This window comes from Gopherus evgoodei, chromosome 2, assembly GCF_007399415.2.
Source record: "Gopherus evgoodei ecotype Sinaloan lineage chromosome 2, rGopEvg1_v1.p, whole genome shotgun sequence".
In the NCBI taxonomy this organism is placed as follows: domain Eukaryota; kingdom Metazoa; phylum Chordata; order Testudines; family Testudinidae; genus Gopherus; species Gopherus evgoodei.
Window position 1 is genome coordinate 115556111 of NC_044323.1, and position 11769 is coordinate 115567879.

Sequence of the window (11769 nt, forward strand, 5' to 3'; positions counted from 1 at the left end):
CTATGAAAATGTAAAGTTTATTCAAGTCTTATGTTAGTACAAACTAATATGGTTTCTATTTTCTATACATTAACAGGGTATTCAGCATCTCATATTTTTAGAAAAGCTCAATCTCTATTACAATCACATTTCATCACTATCAGAAATATTTCGACTTCATAGTTTAACTGCACTCAAGGATGTGGACCTCCGTCTGAACCCTGTAGTTAAAAATGAGTCTGATTATCGTCTTTTTGTTGTGCACATGCTTCCTAACCTTAGACGATTAGGTAAGTACAATTCAGAACTTCAAAACTTAGCTTGAGTTCTTGAAATTTTAGATATGGTATTAGGTATTTTATATGAAAGATAAATATATATGTGTATGTATTGAGAATGTGTCTGTGGTGTGTGATTTATGAAGTTTATTCCATATGAGTGCCAATGAAACCTTTATACCAGGGGTCGGCAACCCCTGGCATGTGGCTCACCAGGGTAAGCACCCTGTTGGGCTGGACCAGTTTGTTTACCTGCCGCGTCGGCAAGTTCAGCCGATCGCGGCTCCCGCTCTCCGTTCGCCATCCCAGGCCAATGGGGCTGGTGGGAAGCGCTGCGGGCCAAGGGATGTGCTGGTCGTGGCTTTCTGCCGCCCCCATTGGCCTGGGACGGCAAACTGTGGCCAGTGGGAGCCGCGATTGGCTGAACCTGCCGACGCGGCAGGTAAATGAACTGGCCTGGCCCGCGTGCCAGAGGTTGCCGACCCCTGCTTTATACCATGTCCACATTTATTCTTTATAGGCTATATATGTACTTTTAAAAATGTGGTTTTGGTCGTATTTCTTAAATGTATGGAACAAAATGGCTTTCCAGGTGGAGGGATACCTTTGTTAACATAATAATGGCTAGCTAAATGGTCAATAGGACTTCTGATACCCTTTTTTTATTTATAACTTTTTAAAAAATATGAAAGAATATGATAGAGAGGAAGGCTAGGCCAGTGACTAAAGAGCTAGCCTGGGACTCAGGAGACCCAGGGTCAGTTTCCTGCTCTGCCACAGGGTTCCTGGGTGACCTTGGGCAAGTTACTTAGGTCCAGATCCACAAAGGCTCCTAACCTGTGAAATCAGTGGATGTAAGGAATCTAAATACATTTGTGAATCTAAGCCTTAGTCTCTATGCCTCAGTTCTGTAGCTGGGCAATAGAGAGAGAATAGTACTTCTCTGCCTCACTGGATGTTGTGAGGAATAACACATTAAAGACACTAAGACGCTCAAATACTGTGATAATGGGGGCCATATGTGTACCTAAGATATCTAGATTGATTGATTGACTGGAGACCATTGACTGGAGACCATCTATCTGTGCACATAGCTAACCTACATTAAAGCATGTTTTCAATTACCAGCATGCTTGTGCTTCTTTGTGAATGCAACTTGTCTTAAATTAAACTGTAAGCTCTTTAGAGCAGGATTTTTATTTATTTATTTATTTTAAATTGTGTGTTGGTTCAGGAGTCAGTAGGAGCCATGTGCTGTACCAATAGCATGAAGTGACAGATTTAGCACATAGCTCCAACAGCATTCTGTGGTTCAGGTGACATTACCAGCTTACAGATTAGCAGCCATGTTAGTCTGTATCTGCAGAAAGAACAGGAGTACTTGTGGCACCTTAGAGACTAACACATTTATCTGAGCATAAGCTTTCATGGGCTACAGCCCACTTCATCAGATGCATGTAGTGGAAAATACAGTAGGAAGAGAGAGATAGAGATAGAGATATAGATATACACACAGAGAACATGAAATAATGGGTGTTACTATACACATTATAAGGAGAGTGATCATTAAGGTGAGCTATTATCAGCAGGAGAGAAAAAAACTGTTCTAGTGGTAATGAAAATGGCCCATTTTCAGCAATTGGCAAAGAGATGTGAGGAACTGTAGGGTGGGAAAAATAAGCATGGGGAAATAGTTTTACTCTGTGTAATGGCTAGTGCATGCTAGTGTCTGAGACAGAGCCAGTGTCATTTATCAGCAGCAGGGCTGGCTGTTGCAAGAACTTAAATAAATAATGAAGTTCAAAGCTGATGTGCAAAAACCTTCATAACGTGGTTATTTGGGGTATTCAGTACTTTGTTAGATCATTCCAATATCTCATTGCAGATGTTCTTTTAGTTCAGAGTTGTTTATAGAGACTTTACGGGTGTGATTATTCTAATGTGCTCACCACTGGTCTAACTTTGCTTCCATTGTCTTCTGTGGTAGAAGAATAAGGCCAACACTGAGAGCTTTTGAAAATCCCACCCTATTTTTAATATGAAAAAAATATTACCAAGGTTGACTGTGTTTTGAAAATGCAAAATACTTTTTTCTGCATAAAGATATTTTGATTAAAGGTTCAGAGTAAACATTTTGTAATATGGATGGGTGCTCTATTCTGTTATGCTTTTGTATCAATATTTTCTATGAACATATGATTTGATTAATTAGACACACAAATATGCACACAGCTACTGCACAAATTGACTGTATACGTAAATGTTTTGATAAGAGAGCTTACTGTTTCCTCCTTGCATTTATTTGTATTTCAAACTTTTTGATAATGCTTATCAAGACTTATGCCCACAACTAACCTATTACTAGTGGATACGTAGGGAAGAAAACCATATCCTGCTTCCTGTAGGATTCTGTTAGCTTCTGTGAACCAATCCAACAGTTATACCAAAACAGAAGACCTAACTATTTAAAATATCACTCTGAGAACTTGTCTTTTCCTCTTCCCATAGAATTGTTCAGAACAGTGACCCATTTTCAGTAGTGTCTGTAGCTTTGTGTATCTTTTGCTGTCAATAGTGTAGTTTGTGGCTTTGTAAGTTAAAAGATTTAAGTATCAGGATCCTTTAAAAGGGAATGTTGGGTACATGCAGCTATATTACCAGAGCAAGATATTAACTTAAAAAAAAATACACATCAAATACAAACCTCCCTTTAACTTTTGTCACTTTGAGTAGTTAACTGTCCTAATTTTCTTCGTATAATGGTCATTGAGGCCATCTCCTCCTCCTGCTAGCCTTGGAACACAATTCACTTATGTCTATGTGAGCGGAGTTGCCAGTCAGCCCCAAATATAAAGCCCTGTTTTCATTGTGGAGTCAAAGGGAGAAATCTTGGACCGCTCGAAATCAATAGAAGTTTTGCTATTGACTTCAGTGGAGTCAGGATTTCAACTAAAAGGTCATGGCTCATGGCCTCTGGTTTCATTAACAAAAAGGTACAGTAGAACTTCAGAATTATGAACTGAGCAGTCAACCACACACTTCATTTGGAACCGGAATTACGCAATCAGGCAGCAGCAGAGACAGAAACAAAACAACAACCTCACAAATACAGTACAGTATAGTACTGTGTTAAATGCAAAGTATTTAAAAAAATAAAAGCAAGCAGCGTTTATCTTCTACATAGTAAAGTTTCAAAGCTGTATTATGTCAATGTTCAGTTGTAAGCTTTTGAAAAAACTATAACGTTTTGTTCAGAGTTATGAACAACCTCTATTTCCAAAGTGTTCTACTGATTCACATTACATGAACCCATGGGTGGTGGGTGGAGCCCCCCGTTGGGGAGGCTAGCCCCTAGCTCCGTCCCTTCTGCCCAAGGCCCCTGCAGCCAGAGCAGCCCTGGGCCAACTGGAGCCCTGATCCCCCGCATGGTCAGAGAAGCCCCAGGCCAGCCGGAGCCCTCCCACATAGCATTGTGCCTTCCCAGACCCCAAGCTGCCCTGTGAAAAGCTCTTGTTTCTTCTCTTCCGTGAGAAGAACCTTAGCTTTTGATATGCTCCATGAAGGTACGGGAGTGGCTGAGGAGGCTGTATATGTTACTCAGCGTCATCAGTAATCTCTCTGGAGTCCAGGGAGATTACTGATGAACCAGGAAGCTGAATAGCAGATACCACCTCCTTGGCTGCCCCAGAACCTGTATGGAGCATAATAATAAGAAAAACTTCCCCCTCCAAACCCACAACTGGTGTCCGGAGGTCGCCGCTGTGCCTGGGCAGGCTCAGCCTTCCCTGCCCTATTATACCTGCTGCCTCATGCTGTTTCCAGGCTTCCTTTCCTATCTGCCATTCTCCCTTATGTCCTGGGTGGAATCTAATAAGCTATACCTTGCCCACTAAGTCAGCAGTGTCTGACCTTCAGTTCCCAAGAGGGCTTCCAACACCTGCCATCAGGGTGAGGAGAATCATTCCTCTCTAGTACAGTCTATTTAAATGTGAAGGGGTTGTTTTCCTATAAATGAATTATGAGATAACTTGAAGATTGATGTAAAAGGTAAAAAACTTACAAAACCCAAACATAAAACTTTAAGCCCCTGGCGAGTGGGTTGGGTTTACAAAACTTGGCCCTGGAATAGCAATTATGTTCTATAACACTAGTCTAGGCATATGCACGAGTTGTTTTCACGATGAATGGAACTTTCAGAAATTGATTTTTTTTAACTTTCGGCATTTTCTTTGCCATTAGGAGCACGCTGTGTGTTTTCCTTAAAACTGACATGATAAAATCTGTGCCCTCACTGATTATCGGAGGTTTATCTTCTGTAAATGTAGTCAGGTTGAAGGTGCTATGATATCGCTCTGATTTCCTGAGTTAAAAGCTATAGTGAAAAATATTAATGACAGTGATTCCTTTTTCGTGTGGATTTTTTTTTCTAGATGATCGACCAGTGAGAGATAGTGAACGAAAAGCATCCCTTTTGCATTTCACCACAGATCATGCATTTGAATTAAAAGATTCTTCACCGACAGCAAAAGTGAATGAAATTGAAAGGTATGAACAAAGTAACAGAAGCGGTAGTTTTGAAGTGTTGGAAAGGAAATTAGGGCTTAATTAAAAAACAAGATTGCACTTAAGCAAGCTTATAAACATTCTTAGTGCAAGAATCAAAAAGTGCAGCTATGGAGACATATGGAAAATCTTCAAGGCTCTCTTGTCCCGTCAGTGTAAATCCTATGAGTTCAGCTGTAACTACTTTACTTTTCAGGAGCTGGTGTGATTGAGCACATATCTCCAAAAATATTATTCAGTTGAAGAAATTGGTTCATGGTACGACTGTTACAAACTTTATCTGTACTAGCAGGTGTTAATCTTGTCATGCTGTAAATTTCATGTGCTGTTGTTGCTTTTTTAAATCTGAAGAATTGAATTCTTTCTAAATATTTCTAAACTTACAGCAAATTTTAAAATTTTGTTTTAAAAGTTTATCATCAACCTTAAATTAGCTGGGCAGTTGCATACAAATCATAGCATTTTAATTTTACTTCTAAAAATGTGTTGGAAGATTCCTTTAAACATATTATCATTCATTCTCCCCCTCCCCGCAATAATTACACTATAGATTGTAGTCAGTTGCAGACAAACACAGACAAAAGGTAGAAGAAGAGAGACTGTATTATTCCCATTTCATAGATGGGAAACTGGGACTCAGAGATTAAGTGAATGGCCTAAAAAAAATCTCACAGGAAGTTTGTGGCAGAGCTAGGAATTAAAACCAGATCTCCTGAGTCAATCTAGTGCTTTATCCAATATCTTGTAAGACAACAATTAATGTTTTACCTCGAATAAAAAAACTGGGCTGGTTCACTACTTATTTTACTGAGTATCAATGTTTAAAGTTGTTTTTTATCAACACAAAAAGGATCTTTAAATACAGGGAACCACAACATTAAAATAAGGTGACAGTTTGACTGCATATTTTCCTTAACAGATCTGGCCAGCCACGGATAGCATATATTAACTCCATGTCAAGGAAGTGTTCAGTGATGGATGAAGAAGATGAAGCAGTGCTAAACTTAATTACAAAGTGTGAATGGGACTTGAGCAAACCTCTTGGAATAACAGGATCTGCTAAAAAGGATCCTGAAGTAGAATTTCACAGCTTACAAAGTATGTTGATATACCTATTAAAAATTAGGTGATTAGTGAATAGTTTAAAAAGGAGACCTTCAGAGTTTAGAGGCCGTATCTTCTCTGTCTTTGCATATTTTTCAAATGCATCACTTTTGCATTTTTAAAGCAGTCTACTTACTTTGCTTGCATAAAATAAACAAAAGACTAAAATTAAAGATTTTTATGTATTGAACTGTATTGTTCATTGATATTCTTTGCTTACTTTTCCATTTAAAATCTTCATTATGTATCATATTTTATATGAAACATGCTATATGGAAGAGAAATTGAGTAAAACCTCCATTATCTTGTGACACATCCCTTAGCAGAAACTTTGAAAAATACCATGAAATAAAATACTCCTATAAAATAAAAATCATAACGTAAGTCCAAAAGAGCTCGGTATAGGTGGAATAGTCATACTTTCCCTCCATGCAAGTACTATATCCAGAAACTTATATTGGAGCCCTAAGAATTCTGGGCCATGTCACCTCCCCGTTGAGCTATTTCCACATATTGGAAAGAAAAGTGTGTTGCGGGACTTCCTTTCCCATTTGGGAATGAGGTGGGGCTGGATTGGACCCCTGTAAAAGTAACAGGAAGATTGACTCCTCAAACTAGTGGATCAATCCTCCAGGATCCAGGGAGGCCCTGTGACTATATAATTACACTCCCTTCACACACATCTATTCTGTTGCAACCCTATTAAACTTAGCCTGTTTTATAAAACTACTAAACTTTAATTAAGTCCCTTATTTCCCAAGGTATTCGCAATATTGAAGATAATGTTGGCATTCCTATGAATAGGAAATCCGAAACCAGACCCATCAGCCTACAAATGCGGAAGCAACAAGCAAATATGCCTATGGTAAAAAAAAAAAAAACCAAAAAAACCCGGACAAACAAACTTGTATTGTGTTGTCTTTAACTATTTAAGCCTGTAAGCTACTATAGAGATTTTAGGAGAAACATTAGATACACAAGTGCAGACTTATAAGAATGCCCTTTCTCTGGCTGTAAATGAAGTGATCTTAACTGTTTGAATCTAGTCTTTGTGTGGTATATTCAGCTTAGTTCAGTTGTTGGTATTGGTTTAAAAATGGGATGGCTACCACTATTGGATCAAAACTCTTGTGGCTACCACTATTTTAATCACAATGAGTCCTGCTCTGAGTAGGGTTAGGTAATACAATGATTAAAATGCTAGCAGTTAGACTATACTAACCCTCATACCTGTGCTACCATCAGTAGACTGCAACAGTGATAGCAACAGTAGGAAATTTTAGGACTCCCTTTGCATACATCTGCACTGTGATAAGACCCCCAGTACACCTGCAACTGGCCCAGTCAGCTGACTCCATTCTGAACTGCAGGGCTATAAAATTGCAATGCAGACATTAGGGCTCCAGCGGGAGTTCAGATTCTGGGACCCTCCCCCTTTGTGGAGTCTTCGAGCCCTGCTAGCCAAAAAAAAAAAAAAAAAATCAGCTGACCCAGGTCAGCCCTTCAGCTTTTATTGCAGTGTAAACATACCCTTAGTGTTCTGTGAGTTGGTTGGCAGAAAACAAGTTCAAAATGGAGCTCTGTTTTTATTGTGTGGTTGATTTGTTTTTATTAATATAGTTCCAAAAGAATGTGAAGTGCCTGACAGGCAAAATCTCTTTGGCAGAAATGGGTGGAGGCTGATTAAAATCAGTCATAGAATCAACACAGTATCCATCAATACATGCAATTACTAATGTGCAGGTTGGTTTCAGTCCCCATTTGGCACTGACCTAGTATGTGCCAGAATCCAAGGAATTTAAATTTTAATGCTCAGAGCCATATATAATGACCACTTTTGCCTGAATAGATTTCAGTTTATGTTCACAGAAGTGTCTCTTGTGTGTAGGTGCCTTTGACAGGTAATGGAAAAATATTAATCAAGATAAATAACCTAACATTACCCATTTAGCCAAAATTAAAAAGGAAAACTAAAGAGCTCCTTCTCCAGAATCTTGAACAAATAGAGGTGTTGTCAGTGTCTTGAAGGTAAACAGCTTTGGACTGATTTGGGTCAGGAGGAGAGTGAGCTCCAAAACCTAGGTTTCCTTCATGGAGCAGGCCCTGTCAGCAGCCCCTTCCCTTTTAAACCAAGGCTATTCTGGTTTTGGCACTTCCACTGCTTAGTAGTATTGCATGCAAAGAGAGGCTAATACAGAATGTGGGCAGACTCAGTGGTATTTTAGAAAAGGACCATTTAAATTTATGCTCCCGAGACTTCATTGGTTGCCAATTTAATCTGGATACAGTTCAAGATACTGATTTTTTATTTTTATTTTTTTTGCTCAGAAATTAATTATTGGTTTGGGCCCCAACTACTTATGCTTTTTGTCTGACTGAGACCATCAAGTTTCCTTAAATTGACTGGCCCCAAGTTTACATGAGGGGTCTCATAGCAGGGTGTTTTTCAGAGGAGACTCAGTTATAGATCTTGCTCCCTTTGGGAAAGAGAGAGCTTAAGATTCTTAATCTTTGGGTCACATTGCAAAGCCCATCTGTTTACTCAGGTTTGTTTGTGAGGGATTTGCTGCTTTAAATGGGGGGGAGGGGTGCTTTCTGAGTCCTGGAGAAAAATAGTATTTGCACATAAAGACTGAGTCTGGCCCAGAATAATTTTTTCCCCCCAAAGGGTAAGATATGAGTTAAAGTGAGAATAGAGTTTCAGAAATTACTTTTAAATTATTCCCTAAAATTTTGCACTAATTCAGAGTAAGAGCTTGTCTAGATGAACATTTAGTTTGCCGTAAATGGGGGTGTGAATCTTCCCTGCCCTAGCCTGCCATGGACCAAATGTCCATGTGGACCTTGATGATATGTATTAACAGTTTGTTAGTGTGCTTTGATGTAGTTCTCTGGACTAGATCAAAGTGCACTAACAAATTGTTAACACCCATCAATAGGGTCTGCATGGATGGTTTAGTGTGTGGCAAATTTGCACTCCAAGATGCCATGAACATCTTGCTAAATATTTCTCTGTTCTGGTCCAGTAATAATAAGCTGAGTATTGTTCTGTATCTATAAAATCTACTATTAGCTTCAACATTTGTTTTCTATCTCCCTTTTGAAAGGGGGAAAAACTAGTGAGAAAAGGAAAACTCTAGACAAGCTCTTTGGAAATGTTTTCTTGTTAATCTATCATTCACTTACATGTCCTTATAGGAAATACAGTTAATTCAGGGAAGACATTACCTGCCAAAATTTCTGCTGAATTGTAAACTCTAGGGCCTCAATATTGCAAAGACTGATGCAGGTGCTTAATTTTGAGCATGTGTGTAATCCATTTGAAATAAATTGAATTGCACAGATGCTTAAAGTTAAGCACCTGCATACAAGACTTTACGGGATTGGGGTCTAAGTGGCAGTACACTTTACGTAAAGATGAAATAAAATTTAGAAATGTTTTTTAAACTGCTCAATGTTCCAAACCAGTTATAATGTGTGCTCGAAAGTGCAACTATCTTTGCACTTTAAAAACAATATTACACCTCTACCCCAATATAACGCTGTCCTCGGGAGCCAAAAAATGTTACCGCGTTATATTGAACTTGCTTTGATCCGCCGAAGCGTGCAGCCACCCCCCCCCCCCCGGAGCTCTGCTTTACCGCATTATATCCGAATTCATGTTATATCGGGTCACGTTATATCAGGGTAGAGGTGTATTTTAAAATACACGCCTCCTTTATTTTCCTGCACAGAATCCTGGATTCTGTGGCTTTTCCTGTAACAGCTGTTTATTATATTTATAAGAGGCGGAATAAAGCTTTCTAGGCATAAATCTTGATCATAAGCACTTTATCAGATTTGCAGTATAGTTTCCTGAGTGCTATGTTGTCATACTGATTATGTATTGATATTTTTAAATCTAGGATGTTAGTTCAGAAAACAGAAATGCGTTGAAAGTTCAGGAAACTGACGAAGGTAACAGTTGTTTGTGTGTTAATCTTGTGCTGTATATTGTGTCTATGTACAAAGAACAATCTTTAGTACAACAAATGAGTTAAGATTATGTAGTTTTTAATCTCATTTGTCAATTATAGGATATTCCAGTTTAATGGGGCTATTTACCATTAATTTTACTGCTATGGGAGTTTTACTGACTAATAAAGGAAAAGCCGATGGCTTCAACATGATTAAATTATTCTCTCAATGCTATTTTAGTTTTTAATCATTGACTTCATGTTTGTGTCAGATACTTTTATCAAAGATAAAATTACTCATTGTTAGCCCTGCAATAGCATTTGAAAATATTTCTGGTTCATACCTTATGCAAATAATTCTGCATCCTGTGTATTGCTATTGTATGGGGATCTACAGGAGACTCATTGCAATATTAAATTAGAAATTTATAAAGCTATACACACCCAGTTTCCTGAATAAAGATTCAAAACTTGGATTAATTTCAGTGCAAAAATAAAAACCCATTACTTTACCATCTTTAAAAAAAGTTTATTCTGATAGAGGATCACCAGTGAGTATTCTGTTACAAATTCCAAGATGTGTGTTTATTATGTTACTTCCTACCATCTAATTTAAGGAGATTAAATAAGTTTTTAAAACATAATATAATTTGTTTCTAGAGTTCAGAAGTTTGCCTGATTGTTCACCAACTCTGCCTGTTGTACATAATACCATTAATCAAGGGAATGAGAAAAGGAAAAATAGCACCAAAGTTACATTTTCAGACAATAAGAGTCAAGATCTTCCTAAGAGAGATCCTAATCTGAAATTTCAAGATGAGGCTGAATCTTATAAAAAAATTACAACCCATGCCAATTTCACACCCCATCCAGGTAACCAATGCAGAAGTTTTGTGCTTTTTCTTGAGTTGTTCAGATAACGTCTATAATGCAAACTTTCATTGTCCCCTGTATGTTTATATGGAAGTGTCTGGTTACAGCAGTTCTGTTATCTCAAGTGTGGTTTTCTGAGTGTATTTCTAATCTTTCTAGTCAGACTTCTGTTAACTCCAAATGAAAAGACAAACAAACCCCAAACTGTCTACAAATCCAATTAATTTCCATGTATTCCGTATTCGTTAGTCAGTAAAGTCAGATTATAAACAACTTTTTGAAATTCTAGTCAAGATGTGACTTGCCTACATTTTTATTTACTCACAGGTTGGTGAAAGACGAGTATATCTCCTGCACCTCACATCCGGTGGCATATAGGAGTCATAATGGAACTGCAAGGGCCCCAGAGAGAATTTTCCCTGGTGTAGGACCAACATGGGACCAACGTACATGGCTCCATGTTTCCCCTCCCAACCTTACAGTGCCCGGCATAGAGGCATGGCAGAAGGGAGATTGGCCGTAGCATTTGGAGCAACATGACTAGGGGTTGCTCTTCAACCCAAAATAGCTGGAGATGTTGCCATAAATTAGCAAACCCCTTGGAAACACTCTGGCTTACACTGGGGGCTGTAATGGCCCTTAGATGAGATACAATTTGGTAGACCCAAAGATGCCTGGAGAGGTGCCATCTGTGCTGAGCTTCCTGAGACATACACCACAGAATCTAGCCCAGTAGCTTATTTCAGTTATTTGAGGGAGCCTCTGACTAACTCTTCCTCTTCCCCTCTTTTCTAGAGAAAACAGTGCTCAGTGAAAAATCATAGTAGAGACAAAGGATCGGTAACTTTTACCTCAGCATAGCTAGTAGAGGTCAAGCCTGTGGGGGCTGCGAAGTAAAAAGTAGAGCAGAGTGAATAACTGATTTTTCAGTTTAGTGACTGAAATGAAAACAATGTTTGTTTGAGGTCAAACAAAGTGAAATATTTTGTTACTTTTAAAATTTATTTAAACTAGTC

At 38.5% G+C, this 11769-nt stretch overlaps 1 protein-coding gene across 4 annotated transcripts in view; it reads left to right on the plus strand.

Moving 5' to 3' along the window:
* Positions 1-11769, plus strand: part of CEP72 (centrosomal protein 72) — a 72891-nt gene that overhangs the window by 8332 nt on the left and 52790 nt on the right. For all 4 annotated transcript variants that reach the window (XR_003998926.1, XR_003998927.1, XM_030551546.1 and 1 more), the window contains exons 3-8: positions 77-269; positions 4688-4802; positions 5740-5918; positions 6686-6789; positions 9830-9881; positions 10541-10753. Coding sequence is in view for 2 of the 4 variants with exons in the window: in XM_030551546.1 (XP_030407406.1) it covers positions 77-269; positions 4688-4802; positions 5740-5918; positions 6686-6789; positions 9830-9881; positions 10541-10753 (856 nt within the window). In the remaining 2 variants the exon portion in view is untranslated. The remainder of the gene's footprint in view (positions 1-76; positions 270-4687; positions 4803-5739; positions 5919-6685; positions 6790-9829; positions 9882-10540; positions 10754-11769) is intronic.